Source organism: Pteropus medius, unplaced genomic scaffold (genome assembly GCF_902729225.1).
Source record: "Pteropus medius unplaced genomic scaffold, Ma_sr-lr_union100, whole genome shotgun sequence".
NCBI lineage: Eukaryota > Metazoa > Chordata > Mammalia > Chiroptera > Pteropodidae > Pteropus > Pteropus medius.
Genome location: NW_024348530.1, coordinates 670645 through 695949, shown reverse-complemented (window position 1 = coordinate 695949; position 25305 = coordinate 670645). Strand labels below are relative to the sequence as shown.

At 37.1% G+C, this 25305-nt stretch overlaps 1 protein-coding gene across 1 annotated transcript in view; it reads left to right on the top strand.

Annotated features, from left to right (window-relative positions):
- Positions 1-210: 210 nt before the first annotated feature.
- IL1RAPL2 (interleukin 1 receptor accessory protein like 2) overlaps positions 211-25305 on the top strand; it is a 615492-nt gene continuing 590397 nt past the window's right edge. Inside the window, exons 1-2 of the mRNA XM_039879805.1 lie at positions 211-288; positions 11826-12099. Coding sequence (XP_039735739.1) covers positions 240-288; positions 11826-12099 — 323 coding nt within the window. The 5' untranslated portion in view covers positions 211-239. The remainder of the gene's footprint in view (positions 289-11825; positions 12100-25305) is intronic.

Sequence of the window (25305 nt, the reverse complement as noted above, 5' to 3'; positions counted from 1 at the left end):
AACAATCAGTACCTAGGCACAGCGACACATACGAATCCTCTCATCTTAACCTAAGTGCACATAGTAATATTATGGAATATGTTGTAAACATACCCATTACCGAGAGGGGAGCAAGTGAGGTCAGCATCCTGGAGAGTGCAACTGATTATGGCGCTAACACTACGCAGATGTAGGCTATATCCAGGAAGTGCTCTGAACGTGGCAATTTCCTTGGCGGGGAAGGATGGGATAGATTCGCAATGGGTGGCGCCGCCTCGAACACCGGTCTCGGCCACGTCAGCGCTACAGGTACATACCCTCCCTGCGCCGCACCTCCCAGTCACCCCGGAGTCCCGACACCGGTTTCAGGGGCCCAGTCGGCGTCCTGGCTCTCCCCGGAACGCATTACTTTCTGGCGGTCGCTGAACAGTGACGCTCTACCGCGCGAGTAACGTGGACATTTCTGCCTCAAGGCCACGAAGGCCGACCCGCATTCCCAGACACCTCGCGGCTTCCGCAGCCCCGAGCCACAGAAGTGGTGGTGGTGGTGGTGGGGCGGAGTGTCAGTAAATCAAATACTGGGCAGCGTCGTGGGGGAGGGGGCTGCCGTTGCAGGTAACCGAGGGGAAAATCTGCTTCCTTCTTCCATGACCATCCTTTCTCCACACTAACCGGGATGAGGCTGTGGTTCTCGGTGCATACCATGAGCATGATTCCAGTGTATTGAGATCTGTGTGCTTGGGGGAATGGGGAAGGAAGGTAAGTGCTCAGTCTGGGATCTGCGTCTGGAAATGATGTGAGTCCATCATTGTCAAGCCACCCATCCCTTTGTCCCGTCAGTACTGGAACCAGTAAATTCCCCTCACCCCCAATTTATTTGAACAGATAAGTGAAAGAGGTTGGCAGCCAGTGAACCATGTGGATATCTGAGTGAACAGTGTACTAGACATAGGGCACAGCCATTGCAAAGATCTGGAGCCTAGAAGAAGCTCTGCTGGTTTTATGAACTATCTAAAGGGCCCTGGCATGGACCAGTTTATGTTGACAAATAATAAAAATATTTACCAACTAACACAGCTGACCTCAACTTTATCCTACCCTTTTTAGGACAGTTATAATTTTATATAATGAATGTTTATTGAAATTTATGATATTTTTGCAATACATACATTTATTAGGATGAATCATGAAATTTCTCAGTATTTGATCTGTTTGACTTATAAAAACGACAATTTCATATGATTTATTATGGTTAACTTATAAATACAATTATAAATATATTTACTTATAACAATTTATAAATATATATTATATGACTATGTAGAGAAAAATAAACACATTACATAAATATATGCAAATTTATAAACTATAAGTATGATATGCAACCTGTAATAAAATAAATATATATCACTTATAAAATATGAATATGATCTGCAATTTTATATTAATTATAGCATGCACCTAGTATACATATTGTAATAGTATAGAGTAATAATGTGTGTATAGTATAGAGTAATAGACTCATGTTACTCTATACTTTAACATACAATTAGTATGAAAACATATATCATGTTAAAATATTTCATAATGGCTGTTCGCTGTCCTGAAATGACCCAAATTTGAAAAAAAAAATGTAATCTAACTTTAATATAAAGATGATATAAATGGAATTTTATTGAAATAATGTATGTTATCATATATAAAGGCTTGAGATGTATAGTATAAGAATTAACAAAATAGATATGTAATTAATAGAAGTAGTAATGATAGTAGTCACAATAGTAATAGGAAAGATTTACTGAGCATTATTTGTATGCCAGTCACTGTTCTAAGCACTTGAAGTGTACTGATGTATTTAATCTTCACAGCCCCCTGACAGAGCCCAGGGGAAAGCTTCTATTATTGGCAGGAGGAGGGGATTATGGTAGCTGAATGGTGTGCTAAACTTGCAAATGGAGAGGGAAATAAATTATCAAAAGAAAAACACTAAGCCCTAATCTGCATGTGCTTTGGAATTGATATATCCTAGTTGACCCAGACTTTGACTTCAAATAGGGGCAGCCCAGTGTAGATAGAAGATGTGAGACCTGCCCATGCTTGTGACTTTTAGAGCCTTGTTATTTGATGAGTAACAATTGTGTCTCTGCTATGAATCAGAAATTTCCGTATGACAGAGCAGAACTCTGACAGTACCAGAGGTCTCATCCTGAAATCTGTGTGGTAGCACATGTCATGGAAACGACTAACTTTGGGCAGAAAAACCCCTGTAGACTCTGAAGTTGGCCCCCACTACGTCTGTGTGTGTGTGTGAGGTACAGGATGCACATGTATGGGGTGTGTGCACACCTCAAAGTACACTCTCTTAGACCTCAGTTGACTGAACCCACCTCTTAAGAGCTCTCAGTTAATTGGCTTTTTTTTTCACAGCTTCAACTCCCCATTGTAAGACAAACCTTTAATCACTACAGTATTTTTTCTTTAACTCTAAAGTATCTATGTATGACAAGAGTAAGAGTTGGAAAGAAGAGTGGTTACTTTCAGGCAAGGATATGAGGTAAAGAGGGCCCATGTATGGTGGTTAAAGGGGACATTAGCTATATCTGCAATGCTTTATTTCTTTAATAAAACAAAGCTACCGAAAGCAAATTGGAAAAAAATTTAACATTATTAAATTTGGTGAAATCATGGGAGTTTGTAATATTATTCGTTTTAGTTCTCTGTAACTTTCAAATTAAGGAAAAACTCAAAGATTGCTGAGAGGAGATTTTCACATTTAGCACATGTGTAGTTTGTTTTCATGACCAAAGACCTCACTAACCATCAAATAATCTGTTCTATTGGTGCTGGGTTAGAATGTGTATAGTTTAATGCTTCTATTTCTTTTGGTAGTAGAAACTGACTGACTTTCCTAAGATTATGTATCTCCTTAAGAAGGAAAAGGTGGAATGAGAACCCAGAGTTTCTGATCTCCAGTTAGTTCTATGCTCTTTTCATGCTGCCATGCCCTTTTCTTATACTGACCTGGCATTGGAGTGTAGGGTGGTAATCCTGAGGGCCCAACGAGTCTTCAGTCAATCCAGAAAGATTTCATTCTCATCACGATTTTCTACTAACTAAGGTCAAAAAGTGAACTCAGACATTTTTGAAAAGAATTTCAACAATGCAAAGGTTAACCTCCAGCTAACATGAAAATTACTTAACCAAAGCAGTTCATTCCACTACCACTTAATTGTGCGAGGTCTCTTGGGATGAGAATATATAAACCTATATCCAGTAAGACCTATTAAGTGTTTTATCTGGGAAGTACTTGAGAAGAGGTGAACAGAAGAAAAAGAAAAATCAAGAAGCCTGTGATCATCACTGATGTGTCAGTCAATACTGTAGGAACACCAGGATGCCACTTCTAACTTGATACCTAGGTAAACAAACTAAGCTCAGTGTGTGACTAGGATTTGGCTTGGAGAGGTGTGGAAGTTGGGAGAAATTGTATAAGGGTAGAGACAGGAAAGAGTTGAGTGAGCAAGGGCCCACAGTATAACTGTTCTCTGACAAGAAGGCGTAGGTAGGACAGGGAGGGAGGAGGTCAGCCTGTCGAGAGCAGGGTTTTTTCTCTTGAAGAATGACAGCCATTCGGATAGAGTAGGGCTTGAATTGGCAAGGCTTGGGTAGTAGACTGGGTGATTTTGACTGATGTGCCAGGAAATCGTGAGTTCTGGAGCAGGGATGTGACAGAAACTTCATTTTTTTATTCCTGTGTCTAGTGATGATAACTGATGGAAAGGTGGTAGTCATTTGTTATAGTGAACGTATTTTGTATATTGGGGCCTGTCCCCGGACATTCCTATTGGAGTTTGGCCACACTGCTAATCTGGTGGGTAGCAGCAGGAGGAGAAATATTAATGTGTCTTTGACAAATGCAAACAACTTTTGATTTTAGTGAATTTGGAAAACAAACATTATTTCATCCCATAAAGATTTAATGAGTTCCTATTATGTGCAGTGCACTGGGCCTTGTCCTAGGGATACAAAGTAAAGGAGACAGCCATCTAACTGGGAAGGAGATGTGTACACAGGCACATGGTGAGAATACAGCAGGGGAAATAATTCACTTGGGACGATGAAGTACAGTTTAATAGAAGTGGCATTTGAAGGTGATTCTTGGAGGATGAATAGGATCTCAATAAATAGGCACAGGGGCAAAGGATATCCTAGTGGTAGGAACCAGAATACAAAGGCAGAGAAGTGAATGGCATGATCAGGGATTGGTGAATCATGACTGAAGTGTAGGATGTGTGAAGAGTTGTGGCTGGGGACAGAAAAAACAGGCAGTTCCTGTTCCATTGAGCCAGGGAAGCTGAGCTTGGGGATTTGCATGTCGAGAGCCACTGCAGGTTTTGAGCACTAGAGGGACATGGCCATATACTTCAGAAAGATCACTTTGGTAGCGGTTTTAAGAACAGGTTGGAATGGAAGGTTGGAAGATCATTTGGAGGGTATTGCAATGGTCCAAGCAAGATATGAGAAGTCTAGACTTTCATATCTATGAGGATAGAGAGGAAGGGAGGAATCTGAGTAACCTTAGAAATGACAAGTTTTAATGTTTTATGGGAAGAGCAGAGGGAGGTCAGTGAGAAAGGAAAGGCAAGATTCAGGGATGACTCCCAAAGTTTTTGGCTTGGATGACTGCACACATGGGAGATGGAGATTTGGCGTGGGAGATAAGCTCACTGCCAAGCATCCTGGATTTGAGGGAGCAGCAGAAAGCCTGCTAGAGGGTTTGGCCAGCACTGCTGATATCCTGTCTCCCACAGGCACATTTGCTGCTGCAGCCTTCGAATTAACATCAGTGCATCTGAGAAAAACTCCTGGCTAGTGACTAATTCCCACGGAGGCTAATCAGGCCTCAGGTAATCAAGAGTTGAGGATTTACTTGTAATGCTTCATATGGCTTCACCTCCACAACGTAATTGAGGCTCATTTGTCAGATAAAGATTGAAGGGATGATCTTGACAAAGCATAGCACAGATCCTGTAATGAAAGGGAAATGAAGATGGTTGCCAGCCCATTATTAAGCGTAATAACTAGGTTAAAATGAGATGAAAGACTTCATTTAGGCAGAGCTTTCTCATTGACGAATAGCAGGGGGTAAAAGTGTGAAAGGAAAGCATATAATCTAATTCATAAAAAAAGTAAAAATGCCTTTTAAAACCTGAAGCAAGAATCATTCATTGTATTTATAGAGCTGGAGTGAGAGATATTCTCTTTATTGATGGATACTGATGCACAGATGAAATTTTTAAAAATCCAATTTATTTTTCCACCAAAATAACTTTTTTAGAATATGAAGAAACAGCTCTCTATCCATATGTCCAGGCTGGGGCTAAGAAGGCAGGGGTCTAGCAGCAGAGGTACAAGCCACTCACTTGAAGATTTTGACTTATTGTGCTTGGGGGCTGCCCACTTGAGGTAGACAGCCTCCACCATGATTAGTATAAATAGGAAGAAGCTTGTCTTTAAGTGTGTGTTTGGAGGAGAGCTAAGAGAGAAGCAGAAAGCATCCACTTCCCACATTAAAGTATTAAGAACAAGGAGAATAACATTATGTTCAATTAATATAATACATAATAAGTACAAATGTTAAGATAAGCACACAATGCTATTCCTAGTTTACAGTGTTAGGAATTAGGTGATCATTCCTAGATATTTAATTTTAAATAAATAAATATGTGTCAAATAATATTTATCCAAGGTTAAGATCTTCAGAGGTTAAATCAAGTGCACAAATGATTAATAATTCATTACTCTTTAAATACTGTGTGTAGTTTATAGATAAATAACTGACATACATTATTTGATGGCTGTTATTCCCACAATAGTTATTAATTAGGGATATAATATCACCCAGCTAGGAAGGTTTACTCTACTGGACAGGCATGTGCTCTTTGGAATACATATGACAACTTGGATAGCACCAAGTAAATTTTAGTATTTAATGGCTCATGAGCTTGGATGAGGAGTATAGGAGGCAGTACATAGAACATATAGAGATTAAGAACATAGGTTCTGGAGTTCAACTTACCTGGGTTGGTGTCCAAACTCTGCCGCCACAACCTGAGTGACCCTGAGCACATCATTGAAACTAAGAACTTTTGTTTTTGTCTTCAGTAAAATGGGAATAATGAGAGTTCCTACCTACCAGAGTTGACGTGATAACGAAATGAGAAAAATACATACAAAGCACCTAGCACAGTGCCTAGCTGTTCTGTAGTAAGGGCTCAATGAATACTAATAACTGCTTTTGCACCTTTCTGTGCTGGATCATCCACCTGATGTGTATGTAACCTGGTTACCCAGTTTGAGCAATATCTCAGGTGCAAGCTTAATTTTGGCTCCCGGTGTCACCCACAATGGTGCATTCCCTGCAGTGTGCTGGGATCCCTCCAGAGCAACCAGTAGTTGGCAGCTAACAAATCTTTAGTTTTAGAGATTAAGGAGGGAAAATTTAAGTGCTACAGAAAAACTTGGACAGCCTGCCCTCTAGTGGTCTTTTGGTGAACTGCTCCCCCACGATTGTACTGTTAATTTGAAAACTGGAGAGCTGGCCATATATATGAATGGACTTTAGTTGAGATAGTTACAAGAAAGCACCTGGTTTAACAAAATAGATTTATTAATTACAAACATAATAAACTAGTATTGGGTATACATCCCCAGGCAAAGGACTTAAGTTGTAATGAATGTCCTCAAGATATCTGGAACTTCCATATTTTTTTCGTATCCTAATTAGCCATTTTACTTAAGGGATTTCCAATTTGGAGCAAAAATCCAGAATTGGAAATTCAAAAAAAAAAAAAAGAAAATAAACAAAATTGGCAATTGTTTACATAACTTTGTATACTATTACCACAATAAAAGTTGTGCATAGCCATTAGAGTCTGTAATTTTATTGCTTATGATAATCTGTTTTATAAAATAATATTACAATCGTTGTTGATAATAACATCTTCTTTTCGGGATTTATACACTTTTCTCAGGGTTTTGTTTTCACAGTAGGTAGGTGTGGCAGAATTTGCTCTCCAGGTTGTATTGAGGGGAAGCCAACACTTATTTATAATGAGGCCAAATAGGTTTGCTTTGGCCACCCAGGATACTTTCCAGGGGATTGTATTAGTTTTTACCCCTAGGAGTCTCCTCTTGGAAACATAAATTGCATGGACACTGTCATGTCCCTTTATATGCTTCATACACTCCTGGTTTTGAATCTTAATGTCAAACTTCCTGAACACACACTTGTTTTTAAGACTGAAATGAAAGAAATTAAAATAGAAACCTGGGTTTTAAATAAGTGACTGCTTTTGCTCAATTATAATTGTTTTGGATAACTCAGATATTAAAGCATTTCTGCCAACAAGACTAAACCAAGAGTAATAGCTGTAGCCTTATAGAAAACTAAATCAAAGGAGTAGAGATGAGAATCCAAAGAAACACAGTTATTCTTTTTAAATACTTGAAGTGCTATTCATAATACTCAGGAGTGAACAGAGAATGATTAATTTAGAAATAGGAGGTATTTTTCAATGGAATTACTGGAATATTTATAACCATTCCAAGTGATTGTGAAGCAGAGGGACAAGCACACTCTTATACTTTTGTTGGATTTGCTTTATAGCAAGCTTCAATCCAACTGCAGAATTGTGCTGTTTTTTGGATAAACGTATTTTCCTTCCTGCAGTGCCTCTATTTATACTTGTGGCTGGACAGTGAAACTCAGTTGTCAAACCACCTGTGGGAGAAGCCAGTCTGATCAGAAACCACTTTTCTCAGGAGCCCTTAGGGGCCAACTTAAAACAGGTGCCACTGGTATTATGAACAGAATAGGGCTGGATTATTCTCTGGATGAGAGGCCTGTACTGATGAGGTCAAACTTTCAGGGTGGCTTCCACTGTGGGCTACTCATTTCCACTGTGACCCAACCTGTCCATAGCCTGCACCCTTGCCAGCTACATCACAGTTCTAGTTATTCAGCTATTTGCCAAATATGTATGGAGAGTCAACACGCAAGAGACTCTGAAAATGTGGAATGTTATTGCAAACTCCTTCTCATGACAGAAATGCGACATGCAGTGGTGACTACAGATGGCACCATCTCTGATTCCTGGAATGGCCCTTGGCTAATTGAGTTCTATGTGACCTTTATCCTCTTTCTGCCTTTCTGTGACCCTTTCATACCCTGAGGTTAAGTGCTTGTCTCTTAACCTCAAGGTTTCAGTTGCTTCATGCTGCCTTGCCACCAGACTTTCCAGGCCTCTTACCTCAGTATGCTCTTTTTAGTTACTTCACTAGTTCCAAATCTAAAAATAAATGTACTATATCCTATTCCATCCCCTCTTTCCCCAATCCTCGATTGTCTTCCTAAGAATAACAACTCAATAATAATACATCATACTATTCAGCACATTTCAAACTGTATCAAAGCACACACATTAAAATGTGTGTTGTACTGTTTATAAATCTGTTCATAAATCTGTTCTTTTTTTTTTACATTTATTTTTTGGTGACATTGATTAATGAAATCTAGTAAGTTTCAAGTGTACAATTTAACAGTAAGGCATCTATATATATATATATATATATATATATTGCATTGTGTGTTCCTTTCCCCATAGTTAGATTTCTTCTGTCACCACATTTCACCCTTTAACCCCATCTTCCCCCCTCCCTCCCTTAACCACTAGTCCATAGTCCATGTCCATTAGTCTCTGCTTGTTTGTCCTATTCATTTGTTGCTTTTAGGCGCATATCCCACATATAAGTGATACATGGTTATCTCGAAGTCCATCTATGTTGCTGCAAACGACAGCATTTCATCTCTTCTTAAATTTGTTCTTTATATATATATATATATATCAATACAGATATAGTTATAGATATAGATAGATACAGATATAGATATAGTTATAGATATAGATAGATATGTTTATATAGCTATCATAGCACTTGTTGGAATCTAATAGCGGTTCAGTACTCTCTAGATGAAAGTTTCCTGTGGGAAAATATTTGGTGGCAGGTAGGCCTTTATTGGATCCTCGGTATCATATCCTCTGTTTAACTTTTGGGGAAAATTTCCTCAGGTCACTTGAGATACCTTATGTTTTCACCTCGTATTGGGAATACCAAAGGAAAAAGATAAATGGGATAATGTTTGGAAATTGTTGTTCTCATTATTACATATCTTTTTTCTGTCTACTGACTATCTTAAAACTAAATACTTCCTCTGCTACCTAAAGCAAGGGAATAGAAGAAAAGAAACCATGAATCTATTGGATCAAAGACATTTTGCTCAGATAGTACTTAAAAGGAAATGAATTCTCAGTGTACCCTCAAGGTCTATATGATAAAGCTAACTGTAATGGCAATTGAATGTCTTCAGCTGCTTTTGAGCATGATTGTTTTATCACAGTAGCAGATACTTTGATTATCTTCAATACCAACCATGCCTTGTAACTAAAGGGCCAAACAGCCTGTTAACATTATAAAGGTATAGATTATGCAAAAGATCACTTAGAGGAGGTAACTAAAGGGATTTAGGGTGAAAATGGAAAAATCACTCTGAAAATTTTATTTTTCCTATCAATCAGGTAATTATAGAGGTTCCTATCAATTAGGTAATTATAGAGGTTGCCAAGACAAATTTGTTGATTCAAAAACACTTGCTATGTACCTTATGGTTAGGGGAAAACAAAAACTGGAATATTAAAGAGTTCTTTTTAATCTATGCCCATGTTTTCTTTGTATTAATGAACTTTTAAAATAAAACTAGGAAAAAATATATATTTCCTAAGAAAAAAACATTTATATTATCTGTCAGCTGTGTTAATGCATGGGAACAGTAACACAGATAATCCATAAAAAGGAATAATACAAAATTCATTTAAAGATAATAAAACAATAAATATTAAAATTATATTCATCTAGAGATGTATCATCAATAATTTACCATGACCCAGAAAGTTCAACTAATGCAGATTTCCCTTTCTTTTTTCTTGACAGTTATGAGACAAATGACAGGTAAACAACTGATACCAGGGAGTGAATAAAAAAGCCCTTCAAGAGATAGCAAGTGATCAGTACATATTTATTTCAATCCAGGTGTACCTTCTTGACTTTGACAGTATGCAATGGTCATCAAAATCCAGAGTGATGAATCTCGTGCCCTCTGAATCCGCAAGGAAAGTTCAATGCCCTTCAGCATAAATTTAGAATGAGCTATTTATTTGATTATTGGTTTATTTCTAATGAATACTTCATTAGAAATAAACTATAAGAGGATTTGAGGGAATTTATAATAAAAACCCATATGCATCAGGGCAGTGAAAAATTAGGTCAGAAAGAAAGACCAGTAACCAGAGAATTCAAAATCTTCAGTGGGCTATGGATCCATTCAAAGATCTTAGAAAGAGCTGTGAACATCTCCCCCAGAAAAGTATAACTATGTACATAGGCACAACAGTTTGCTAACGACCTTGGACTCTTTCCAGGCACCCTCTCCCCGGGTGTCCCTGAACCCCAAGTAAAGAACCCCTCTTATAGAGAATGCAAAATCCTGAAGCTAGATAGTTATTACACTTGAACACTGTATTTAGCTGAGTTTCCAGTCAACTGAGGTTAAAAGAGAAACACACTGGATTACAAAGTTCTCAACATTTAAAAAAGGAAGCAGATCAATTCAAAAATCATAAGTGAAACATAGTTTTAAAATGGCAGTGTTTATACAGTTTATGAGAGGATTATTTTATAAAGGATAATCAAGTAACATAAAGGAATATAGCATAATTTGATGAATTTTTTTGAAAATAAGCAATTGAAGGAAAACTGTCCGCTAATTGTATTGATTGGCTTATTAGCCACAGTGTCTCACTTCCAACTCTTCTGGAAAATAGGGAATTTACTCTGTATGTCTTTCTTTAATGGTAGATTTACCCACCTAATATTATTTGATTAAAACTGACATTAATATAATATATTCTCATGAGCACATACCAGCTGAGCAGCAAGGGAGGCCTAAGAGTATAAAAATAAATCAAACTGTGATTAAATATCTGCTATTAATAGGTCATACCGTAGAAAACTGGCATGTAGATAATGGCAAATAATTACTTTAGGTGCCCACTGCTTCCAACCCTGGCATTTATTTTCCAAAGGCAAATAACAGTGATTCCTGTCACAATTATAGGCAGAGGCAGTATAGCAAAGGGATTAAAAAACACAAGTCTCTGGAATCAGACACTGTTTTTCTTCCACTTATTAGGTGTGTGACCTTGGGAAAAGTAACTTCTCTGAGTCTCAGTTTTCTCATCTATAAAATAAGAATAATAAGTGTCAATCTCAGTGCTGCTCCTGGGCTGGACAGAGGTCCTGTGGAAGTATTTGTTTTGTCGGGTCTCATCTATATAAATAATTTGAGTCACCTAAAATCATGTCAGTGTGATTCTAGTAATTCAGTCTCACACTCTGCTGGCATTGGGACCTAGCCATAGGACCTCAGGGAAACCCCATAGGCACAAGTGCTGGAGCTCCTTGAAGGATCAACCCCAAGTAGGATGTTACTGTATGGGATTGGAAATATCCCAGAGATAGAGAGCTAGAGCAGGGATCCTGCTTGCACAGGTCTAAGGAAGATGCTGGTCTATCTCATAAGATCACTAGGAAGATTGAATGAGGTAATCTGTGTAAAGCACTTGACATAGTGCCTGACTCAGTCCTCAGTACACATTGGCAATGATTGTTATCCTTTCCATTATCCACAATACTCACTGCATCTCATGCCTCATCTGATTTTCTTTCAGTGGATGGCTGCATTGACTGGTCAGTAGATCTCAAGACATACATGGCCTTGGCAGGTGAACCAGTCCGAGTGAAATGTGCCCTTTTCTACAGTTATATTCGCACCAACTATAGCATGGCCCAGAGCACTGGGCTCAGGCTTATGTGGTACAAAAACAAAGGTGATTTGGAAGAGCCCATCATCTTTTCAGAGGTCAGGATGAGCAAAGAGGAAGATTCAATATGGTTTCATTCAGCTGAGGCACAAGACAGTGGATTCTACACTTGTGTTTTAAGGTGAGTGCTGCATGAAAATATTTCCCAATATCATAGCTGGGTATTCTTTCGATTGGAGCTGGAGTGTGTGCAAGTATGCCCAACCTTAAACAGTGGGTATGTTTTTAAAAGGTTGTGGTGCATGTGGTGCTTCAGTAAATTCAATTCTAATTATTTACTGGAACTACATTACAAATTAGTATCAAATTTCCATAAAATGAGACTCTCATTGACTATGTGTGTTCATTTAATTTAGAAAATTTTGTGATTCATTTCTTCCCCTACTCCACCCCTGCCACAGGATTTTCTGTTAACAATTGTTTTTGCAGAGCCCAATGATCTTGATATCTGGCCATGAAAATAACCTAAAGTATCATTTAGGCCAAGATCTCTCCTTGCTTGTTGATGGAAAATAGCTTCAAATGCTGCTGGGAGATCTTTTAGCAAATGAGCTACTGTTGAAATTCTTCATAGAATTGCAACGTGAGTGTGAGTCCACCATATTTAAATATTCAATATGGATCCCTGTAGACATACAGTCATCCTGCGTTCCTAGATACTATATAGGGAAAATTTCATGGATGTAATTCCTGCTTGCGAGAAGTTTACAGTGAAAAGCAATCTCTTTTGTCTTTAGGGATTCCACAATACATCCTTCCTTTCCCCTCCATCCCAGCACTAAAATCTAGGATCTAGAATCTCAGATAGACTGCATTAGGTATTGAAGTAGGTAGCTGTTATGACCTTTAAACCAGTTTTCAATTTTGCCATTTTGGGAGTCTCTGATCTTGCTCACCAGGTACATGCACTCTGTTATTTGATTTTACCTTCTTGGAAATGCAGACTCTTCCTATTTTTGTCTCCAGTGGACTTTGTCTGATGCTAAGCTATGTCACCTCTTCATCAAAAGCACTGGGAAGACCCTAGTGAGGCCTCATTGTTCAAAAGGCCAGGAGACAAGGTGGTATATAAATAGAGAACCTTCTTGATGCTCTAAGAATCACTTTTGTATGTGTGTGGAGGGAGTATTAGAGAAGCAAATAGTGAGTTTAGTCTCTGTTTGTGGTGCAAAAAACTGCAGGGGATTGGTAGACTAGCAATTATTCTCATCACACCCTTAGTGATAATATTTCATATACTTAGGCAGCTCTTGGTAAAATTGATAAATGGGTATAATTCAGCTTCGGGGACTGACACTGTATTCTTTAGGGTGCTGCTACTCTTTCCCTCCTTACACACTGTCCATCCCCCAACCTCATTAAATCCTGCCAATCTAAAATAGATCTCTTTCCCTCCCCAGCTCCATTTGCTTGATGTTTTTGTTTTCACAAATTTAAAATTTTATTTGCAAAGCATCAGCCCATCATATACAGGCACTACACTTATAATGAATTATTGAATTAATTTTTGCTTACTTACCCTACCCTGCTTGTGTCTCCAGTCTTGCTGCCTCTCCTCCTTCCCCTTTTCCCCTATTTCCCCATTCCCCTAGTCCAGGCAATGTTAACAATCTAATATGCACCCTTGTATATCTCCTTCTAATTCTTTTAATTACACAAACATATATACTTGGGGATTTTCTCCTCATTCTTTTACAAAATAAAAAGAGAGTTATATATTCTTCTGTATTTTCTTTTCTTAGTAAAAATTCATAGTGGAAGCCAGTTGATAGAGAGTTTACTCATCCTTTTAAGTATATAATATACTGTATTGCTTGCTAGTCTTTGGTACCACAATTTAGTCAACCATTTCCCTACTGATGTGCATATACTTTGTTTCCAGTTATTTTTTGTTGTTGTTCCCAAAAAGTATTCTAATAAAAGTCCCCATTGCTTTTAAATAAACTTTTTAAATTTTAGAGCAGTTTCAGATTTACAGAATTATTGCAAAGATAGTACAGAATGTTCCGATATACTCTACACCCATTTTCCCCGATTATTAGCACCTTACACGACTATGGTACGTTTGTTACAATTAATGAACAAATGGTGGTACATTATTATTAACTTAAGTCTATACTTTATTCAGATTTCCTCAGATTTTCCTTAATGCCCTTTTTCTGTTCCAGGATCCCATCTGGAATACCACATTACATTTAGTTGTCATGTCTCCTTAGGTTCCTTTTTTGCTATGGCAGTGTCTCAGACTTTCCTTGTGTCTGATGATCTTGACAGTTTGAGTAGTACTGTTCGTATATTTTATAGAATGTTTCTTGATTGGGACTTATCTAATATTTTTTTTTCATGGTTAGACTGAGGTAATGAGTTTTGTGAGGAAGACCACAGGCAAAATACCTTACATGACTATGGTACGTAGTCACATCATATCAAGGGTGCAAAGTATCAGTGTGCCTTATCACTGTTGATATTGACCTTGATCACCTAGCTGGTAGTAGTATTTGTCTTTCTACACTGTAAAGTCACTCTTCTTTATTTCTCTTTTTTCATACTCTCGTCTTTGGACGAAAGTAGTTATTCACAGCCTATTCTTAAGGAGTGGGGAGTTATGCTTCACTTCATCAAGGGTGGAGTATCTACATAAAATTATTTGAAATTCTTCTGCATGAGATATTTGTCTCTTATCTCCCAGTTACTTATTTATTCAATCATTTGTTTATATCAGTGTGGACTCATGGATATTTATGTTATACATTGAGTTATAATCCAATGCTATTTTATTTTCTAGCTTCTATTCTTCCACCTTTGTCCATTGGGAGCTCTTTTGATTGGTGCAACTGTCCCTTTGACATAACCTCATCATTTATTTTTTTGGAGCATTTCCTTACATTCTAATACTATAAAATACTTCAGGCTTATCATATATATTTCCTGCTCCACTTCTAGAATCTGCCATTTTTCCAAGGAGCCCCGATTCCTTTTAATAAACAAAGATTTGAGTGCTATGTGTACTTGTAGCTACTGGGGTGTGGATGCTTTTAGGCCATTGCAGCTGGTAGCCTATTTGCTTTTAAGCATAGCTTTGCATTATTCCATGCATAAGTGAGATTTCTCAATGCCCTTGAAATCCTTCCCTTAGGTGGCCCTCTCTTTCAAGTACTTATCAGTTAACCTTGTTTGTATCCGTTGTAGATGTCATCTAAATCAGTGGCTCTCAATTAACATCTAGATCCGTAGAAGAAAAAAGGATGATATTCCACTGAACAGAAGCTTATATTCAAGTATAACTGGTGATCTATTTTATTCATGCAGCAGGTCTTAAGGAGTGATTGGAACTTACAGGTGTGGATAAAATTTTGAATATTATCACTCCTTTGTGCCTTGGTGAGGAAAAAAGTTTGGAAACCACTGTTCTGAAGGAAACAACAGTGTTTTGTCAACTCAGAGATATAGAGCTCTCTTCTTGAGTGGCATAAGTAAAGTAGGTAGTATTTGGCTATGAATAATAAACATGTTTTTTTTTTTTGGATCTAGTGGTGGTCACTGATTCCAAATATGTTCCAAGTAAGAAATTCAGTGCATATAGGTGATTTTATGCCATTGCCAAGAGAGTGCAATTGTACCATAAAAGTCTCTGAATTTGGCAATATCTATATTCACCTAAAATCCCAATTTGATACCACTTTCAGGTAATCATAGATGTCATTTTTCTGTTTCATTGACCTCATTAAAATTACTCTATTGATTTTAGTGTTTAAAAATGCAGATATGAGATATTCTTTACCCATTTGAATCATAGCAAGAAAAGTTTACTGTTTTTGACCTTTTAGTAGTCAATTGATCATTTTTTTGCTTGTTTTTCTTTGGCTCATCTTAGTGTGATTAGTTGAATTTTTTAGCATGTTAGTGGGTTATTCATAGAGAAATGGTAGAGAAGTGAGTTATATTTTGAAAAGTGGTACCAGTCCAAGAATTTCTGTCATGCTCCCTTCCCACCTGAATCTTTTTAGTGGAAGCACTTAGGAGTATAAAAATGATGAGAGTAATCTTATTTGACAAAATCCCACATATAATATTCTCAAAAACTTGGAACAGGGGGTGACTTAAGCCGTGGATAAAGATAGATATATTCATGCAATCCTGATTCGAAGTCACAGATATTGAAAAGAATGATTAAATATAATTGAACATCTATGGAAACCTGCGTGTTTGGGGATCACAAAGGCCAAGCACAGAGAACCAGTTATAGGCTCAAAAACCATTATGACCATTTACCTCTCTAATGAATTAAGCAGAACAAGGAAGCTCCTTCTTAAATGGGAATATAATCAGACTATTTCTGGTCTTTAGTAATTATTGAAGTAAATGAGGTTCTCAAAATCTGAATACCTCACAAACTCTTTCTAAAGGGTTCCTTAGTTCATTTATCAGCTCTGAGGCATGACATTCGCCTTGCTATTCATCAGATTTGTGTGATTCTTAATCTAGAAAAAGAACATCACCAGAAGAATTGAGGGAGGTGGAGATATTTGAAATAAGAAATGCACCATGTTGCTAATTACTGAATCTCTCTCTACAATGAGTACATGAGGGTTCATTATATTGTTCTTTTTGTTTTTGTGCATATTTGAAATGTTCCATAATAAAACATAAAAATAAATATAAGTATAAAGTAATTTGCCTGATTTTAATGGCCCTTAAATGGTCCTTACCTATAAGTACCTATGTAGCATATATTAAAGAAGTTTTATATTTCAATCAACAATCATTGAGCATATACCATGGGATTTGCTTTATGCCATTTTGCAAGGAAAACTGTGTCTTTAAAAAAAGAAAGCAATTGTCCTAGTCTTCCTAAGACTCTAAGAAATTGCTTTTATCACCTTCCACACTCCTACTCTACCTCCTACCATGGTTACCAAGAGATTTTCAAGGACAGTGAACATTTCTTATAATTCAATTCCAACTTAAATATTGATCTTTGAAAAGTTAAGTGTCAACAAGTCAGTTGCCTGGGTAGCAATTTCCAGGAGAGCGGGTAGTTTTTCGTAGGAAAAATAACAGTCTGGATCTTATAGAATTAATTGACTTCAGAAAAGATCAAGATTGTACAGCAGGGTCTTGAGACAGCACAATGGCTTCTGTGGCCTGTTTAAGCTAAAGTGTGATGCAATTAGTTATTTTTCTCTATCTGTTTTTAGTTGTAAGTGAGAGTCCTGATTTCCTTATTTTTTGTATCAATTGTGCATAAAGGAACACATATATAACCTGAAAAGATTATTTTCTCAACCTCCACAATTTAATCTACTCGTTTATAAAATTATAGGTAACTTAAATAGCAAAGTAGTGACAATTTTAACTTATTTTAGTTTCATTAATAGTGGATTTGATATGCTATAATATTTAGAAGTATAGCCATATTTTTGTACATTAGCCATGTAATACTCAGAAATATAATCCTTCTATTGTAAAATACCTACATAATTTGAACTTCATTCAGTTTGTTTATTGGAAGGAAGCAGATGTTTATAGTTTAGTCAGCAGGGTTATCTGCTTTGTAAGAATTAATGGGCTATATTTGATAATCATAAAATCAAAATTGATTTCAAACAGTCATTGATGAGCTTGCTAACACTGGTATTCATATATACATATGTGTGTGTATGTGTACACACACACACATAAATACATTTTGTTTTGATTTGGTTTGTTTCATCCCTTGTATCATTGCACGAACTACAGTGACTTTTTGTTTTATGGTTCTTTTGCTCATATCTAGGTTTCAACCTATTCCAAGAGTTGCAAATTCAAAATTTTTTCGGGGGCCAAGAAGGTAATAAAAGATTGTGGCAGGCCATCTGAAACATTCTGGAGTATTGGAGACTGTAGCAATCCCCTCCATAATCTCATTTTCATTTATTCTACTCTTGGCACCACCGCTAGCTCACTCTTTATATACTCTAATTCCAATAATCTCTTGATCCCACCCAGAGCTGCAACCCATTGATCCCACAGATTGTTCACTGCCCTTTGTTTTCTTCTCACCTATCATAGTTTGAATTCCATGATCAATCATTATAATCACTCTCATATATGTTCTTTTGATTTCTTTGACGCTTTCTCCCTTCATCTTACTCATCAACTCTCCATCTATGCTTGTACCTGCATCCTTGCAGCTGAACTTGATGAAAGGAAAATTTATAATAATACTGACTGGTCTCACTTTAAATTCATCAGCATGAACCTCAAATGTACCCTTAATGCTGCCAAGTAGTTTTACTATATATTCTTATTCCATTCAGTCTCTTGCCCTCCTAAATGACTGTTTCACATTATTTGCTCTCCTGAAACTTCCAACATCTCCTCCCCTTGCTTTCCATTTCATTGAAAAAAGAAAAATGGAAGCAATTAGGAGAGAACGTCTACTACATCTGCCTGCCTACTGACATCTGTATTTACATTCTCTGCCTGAATTCAAGTTTGTTAGCATTGATGGACTGGCCTTGTTCCTATGTAAGGCCAATCACTTCACTTGTACACTAGATCCTATTCGTATTTGTCTACTCAAGGATATCGCCTGAGCAATTCTCCCATCTCTCTCCTATATCATGGAATTCTCTATTTCTAGTGGATCATTTCCAGAAGCATACACACAGGGCAATATTTATGTCATCCAAAAAATGTCCTCTTGACTCCACTTCCCCTGGTAGCCACTGCCCCCATTTCCTTGTTCTCATTTGCAGCAAAACTACTTCAAATAAACTGTTGTCTACACTCACAGTTTTGAGCTCTTCTCTACTAATTCTCTATTAAACTTATTACAATTAGAATTTTACCTTTACTACGCCACCAAAATTGCTCTTATCAGTCTCTGATGACCTACCTCAACAATACTAAATCTAATGGTCAGGTCAATTTTTACTCCCAATTTTACCTAATCAGTTCTTTTGGCACAGTTGATCACCCCCTTCATATATATATATATATATATATATATATATATATATATATAAAATATATTTTATTTTATAAATATAATATATGTGTGTGTGTATATGTGTGTGTATATATATATATATATATATATATATATATATATATATATATTATTGACTTTATGTCCAGAGACTCTCATTCTTCTAGTTTTCCTCCTACTCCATCAGTTACCCTTTCTTAAGTCCTTGTCTGGGTTCTCATATTCCCCCTGACCTCTTAATGTTAGAGGACCTAGGGCTTGGTCCTGAGGTTTATTTTTTTTAATCTCTATCCATACTCTCTCTCTTCATGATCTGTTTATAATATTACAGTTTTATGTATCATCTTTACATTGATAACTCCAAAATGTATACCTTCCATCCCAGATCTCAGTCCCAAAATGCAGGTTCTTTTTTTCCAACAGACTTTTCAACACCACCTGTTGTCAAAACCAATATGTCCAAAACTGAGCTCCTGATTTTCCTCCTGTCTTATAAAACAAACCCTGAGGCAAAAGCTAATGTGTATTAGGGAGTATAAACTGAGGGAGAACAGGAGTAGAAGAAAAGGGAAGTGAAGCATGGGAAGAGGGAAAGTATTTCAAGATAGTTGATTCAGGAGGAGAAATTGAGAAAAACTGACCTCTCAGCCCCATGTCCCATTTGTCAAGGGTTTAGCCCATAGGGTCTTAATTCCCTTTATCTTTGGGGATTGCACATGCTGTGGCTTCAGTCTTACTGCTACCACTCTAGGTCAAACCACCATCTCTAATCTCTATTATTGCAATAAACTTCTAATGGTTTCTCTGCTTTCCCACATGTCTCCCTTCAATCTATTCTTAATACAGTAATCACAGTAATCTTTTAAAAACATTAGTCACATATGTCTCTTTTCTTCCCAGGACCTTCCGATGGCTTCCCATTTCATTTGGAATAAAAACTAACTCTTTAGTAGGGCTCACAAGGCCCTATGTGATCTAGACCCTGGTAGCTCTCTAACTTATTACTTTCCCATTCTTTTCTCCCTTGCTCACTGACCTCTTTGCTATTTCTCAAACATGACAAGAATGGGGTCTTTTCAAACACTCTAGCTTTTGGGTCATTGCTAGCTGTTCTATCTGGAATGCTTCCTTCTTCTGTTTCCACATGACTAACTCCCTTATTTTCCTCAATTGTACAATTTCCTGTATTTTAACTTATCAATGAGTGTTCCTTGACTATCTTATAATTTTAAGATTCTCTTTTACTCAGTCTCCATCTTCTATACTCCTGATATTTCTTACTTTGCTTCGATTTTTTTCTTTTTCCATAGCAATTATTACCTTTTATGATATACATAATTTAGTTATTTATTATACTTATTATTTTCTATCTCCCTATGCTAGAATGTAAGCTCCTTAAGGACAGGGATGTTTGTCTTTTTTGCTCACTGATATAGCTCAAGAGCCTAGAACAAAGTATAACACATAGTAGATGTTCATTAAATAATTATTGAATGAATGAATGAATGAATGAATGAGCTATACTCCAGTTAAAGTCAGGCAGCCACCTGACAGATCCAAATTATTATTACTATAGAGTAGTATAGGCCCACTATTGTTAGATCTTCTGATTTTTTTAAAAGAAAAACCTGAAATATGAATATTTATATGAAATTCCTCAAATTTTTAAATTTTATGGCCCCCTCCAAATGTCCCTATTCAAATTCAACCAGTGGACTCACAGTTTGCCATCTCTGAACTACTTGGTTCTTACTCCAACATTAACCTAGGGAGTGATGGATATTATAGATGCATATGGCCTGACCCTTGCTTTCCTCACCTGGAAAACGAAGATTCATTTATACAACTTAAGATATTGTGAATACTTGCTTTAGGTGTTTGGTATATAGCCTTGAGCGACACAGATTAAATGCCTACTCTCCTGAAATTTACCTTCTAGAGTGGGAGAAACTTACAAATAATGAATACATTCACAAGATTATATTGGATAATTCTTAACAGTGAAAATAAAAAAGGGTCATGTTAAGGAATGACTGGGAGGCCATTTTTGGTTGAGTGGTCGAGAAGCGCCCCCCCCCAGAGAAAAGGACCTATAAGCTGAGACCTGAATAACAGGAAGGAACTAGGTTTGTGAAGATCTACAAGAACATGGTTCCCATTAAAATGAACAAGTGCAAAGGTCCTGAAACAGGAACAGGCTTGTTATAGGCAAGGAAGCTAAAGAAGGCCAATCTGGATGGAATATAGTTAAGAGGAGGGAAGATGGTGCTGTATGAGGCTGGAGAGGCAGGCAGAGTCCAGATCCTGTTGCATACTGTGGGCCACGATAAGTTAATTTTTATTAGTAATCATAGGCAAAAGGAGAGTGTTGTATTTTGTCTGATTGTTTTAAGCTGGAGAATAACATGATCAGATTTTCATTATAAAAAGGTAATTCTGGCTACCCTGGTAAGAATGGATTGTAGGGAGACAAGGAGACCAAGTTAGGAAGTAATTGTTATTATTTAAGGAGCTATGTGATAGTAAGCTTAGATTGTGGTAGTAGCTATGGAGATGAGGAAAGTGAATGAATCCTAGATATGTATTGAAGGATGAACAAACAAGATACTGATGCATTGGATGAGAGAAATGAGAAAAGTAGTTGAATAAAGGGTAACTCATAATTTCAACTTAAGCAAATAAGTAAATGATGTTGCTATTAACTAAGAGAGAAAAGCTGAGACTTGGACTCACTTCTGTCTAGCTCATGAATATAATCAGTGTTCTCTACTTTCTTTTTCATTTATTTCCCATTTTTACTGTTCTTCATAGGTATCTGTATCTGTATATCACAACAAATCAGATGTGGTTAATTCCTGCCTGTGTGAAGTTCTGTGATTCTGTTTTCAGTTTCCACAGTGTACAATATTGTTTGGTGATGAGGATGAAATTCTTTTTATTAAAGATGGACAACAGAGGGTAGCGAAACAGAGATTCTAAGTTCATGATAAGTAAAACTCAGAACAGAAATTTTCAGAGATACAGTCAGACCACCTGTCTTACAAAGTTTGAAACCCTTTGTGATCATTTATCAGTTTCCAGATATTATACAGAAGTGCTTAAAAGTTGTTTTCTACCAAAGAAACGAGATGGAAGAAATTTGTTGGAGGTATATCCTTAACTGGCTCTTTCTTTTTGTCTGTTTATTCTGACTCCCAAACCTCCAAGATATAAGACTCATGATGAACCAATTAGAAAGCATGTACATCAGTAAATGACAAAATGCTAGAATGACTATAATTGGGTGTCACGGATGTATGCTTATCTTTTTCGAGAACTCATTGCATGAAACCCCTTCCGTCCATTCACCTTAGAGTTGAAGTATTTCTTAGTGATTGAAAAATGAGAGTTCATTCCTTTCTAACTACAGTTTTATTTTTTTGTTTGTTTTTAATAAAAAGGATATTTTTCCGTGTATGTAATTTTAGGTCTCAAGTATCTATTATTCATTAAACAAATATTTATCGGGCACCTACTCTGAAAGCTACCACAAAAGGGTAAAGTGAAAGACAGGGCTCCTGCCTTTTAACAGATTAAAAAGGGAATTAGGACATGTATACAAATTATAATTGAACAAGTATAACTCAAATCAAAGATGGAGTCCCATGTGGTTCAGCATATAATTGTATCCCAGGAAACATAGTCTAGCAACTAAACATAATTCTAAAAGTTCGGACACTTAAGTATTTACTGTAGTTCTTTGAAAAACATCAAGGGAGAGCCAATTTGTAACCCCCAGTGACATTTAAATCATTTTTTTCACATTATTTTCACCCCCAATCTCTCTTACACACTGCAGCTGCCCAGAAACCTCTCTTATCACCCCTCATTCTCATTCCCAACTAAAACCTTACCCTGGAATGCATCCCCTGCAAGTGTTTCCTTTTTGTCGTTTTCATTCTCTTATCGATTTTTTTCTAACAAGAAACTCTTGCTCTGCTTTCCAATGCAATTTAATTAAACTCACATTGCTCCTTGCAATTTTCAGCTCTTTCTGTTCATTACACCTATTCTATACAGTAGAAGCCCAGTAACCGATTTGGCCTACCAGGAGTCTCCATAGAAGCTGCTGGATTCGGAGACACCCATGCAGCCAAAAAGAAGATAATCTGTAGAGGACAGGGAGAAGGGGAAAGCTGCCAACACTAACTTAATGTCTTTTATTCTATCATACATTAAAAAGGTGTGAAATGCTATAAGATAAAGAAGTCATACAGTAGAGAGTAAGGAAAAATAACTTTTGACTTACAGAATCAGGAGTGTTTGAGATGGTTCTTAAAGATCTAAACCTGTGGTGATAGTAGAGGCCTTCCCAGGCAGATTAGACAGTGTCGAGGGAAATGTAGTACTAAAACATGGGCTATACACAGAGAAAATTAGGGAGGTCAATTTGGCTGGAACCAGGGTTTATAAGGCCTTTTTCTGAATATGAACCTAACAATAACTAACCTTTGCTTTATGGAAGTTTCAGATATATATTTTGGAGCATGAGTCTTTAAGACATTGACCAGTTCTTAGAAAAGAAGCTAAAAGATAACTAAGGAGCACTTTACTTTGCAGTCAGATAACAATGCACATTTTTAGCAGATGATGTTTCCATGGAGAAAATGTATATTTAAAGGGGGTAAACTCCCTTCTGTGACTTTACCCTCATTAACAAAAGATGCTACTGACTTCTCTATTGTTGATCAGAACATGCATTCCAATTGTTTTCTCAGGGATGGGGATTAATTCACATGGAGCCATCCCCACCCACTCACCTCTGTGAAGAGGGATATGCCTTGGCAGTCTGTATCTATGGTTATGAAACAGAAAATCTAAATAGGAAGGTGATGTGTTCCACCCCAAGGCCTTGAGCCCATTAAAACAAGACCCAGGTTAACACTAATCTACATATACTCATTTCCAGATCAGATCATACTCTTCAACACTTAGGCAAGATCTACTTATCTGAGTAGAGAAATGTCGTATGCAACTTTTTTAGCCCCATTACCCTGCTCCTTTGCAACACCTTCCTCTGATCCCCAGAAAGGGGAGGAGTTTGGCTATATTTCATATCTACATTCATCTCCTTTACTTGCAGGCAAGATCTCTCTCTCCCTATCTCTCTCACTCCTTTTTAACTGGATCTAAAGCTTACCCCTAGACTACCTCCTCCACTTTACTCACATGTGGAGCAGATTTTCCATACATGTTGGTTGCTGACCTTAGCAGCTGTAAACCTCAGATCGCTGGGGTCTAGAGGTATTTAATTTGGTAATATGAACCTTTTTTTTCTAATATGTTAAGTTTTCCAACAGAAACCAAAATAGTTAGTAGGAAGGCAATTATGAGATGACAGTACAAAGAATGATGCTGGGGACACAGTATTTTAGAGCAGGGTGCAAAGCCACAGGAAATTTTGATTTTTAGGGCATTTAGGGAAGTTTCCTATTAGGTAATGTCTTTGCACAAACTCTCTAGCAGACTTTTGACTTTGATCTCACATGATCTAAAGCAAAGGTGAAAAAGCATTGTTGTTTCTAAATAAAATATGGCTTGAGTTATTTTTACTTTCCATTACTTTAGACACAGGTGTAGCTAAGTTTAACTTTCCAGTGTGTGGATAAGTCATTGGAAATTGGGAAGTCAACAGAGATTCCTTCCCTGGTCATTCCCTTTCACTACCTTCTTTGCTGTTATCTCAAATGGCAAGCCCAGAGAGGCCCACTACCATTTTTCTAGAGGTCAAAATCACTGATTTTGACCAAGACATTGACCATCCCCTTCTGTTACCTATTAGAGCTGTGTCTTTCTTCTAGAAACTGTTTTCCCCTTTTCTTTCAGTGGGCTCTTTGTGCAGGTCGATGATCCTTTCCTCCCCCAACCCCAAAGTTTTTCCTAAATGAGCCATTGCCCAGAAGCCTTCACCCCCATCGTCCTCACTCTCAGGTGCCTCATCTAAGGTTCACATAGGCAGGAACCCTCTTGGTTTCTCATTCCTTTGGTACACAGGTCTGCTCTCTTCTCTTGTTCGAAAGGAAGAGGTGGCCTTTCCAAACACATCAAGCCAGTAAATTCACTTCATTTTATTTTTTTTGTGTATTGTGAACATTTAATTATTTTACTTTCATAACACAGAAGTATATAAAGAAGTAAAAGCCCTCTTACTGCCCCTACCCTACTCCATTTTCCTGGAAACAAAGGTTTTCTTGACCTTTTCTATGCTTATTCAAACATAACTCCATAATGTAAAGCAAACATAAATCTATATAGCTACATGTCTTTATGTACATACTTATAAAAACTTCGGGGGTCTGTTTACAAAAAAAAAAA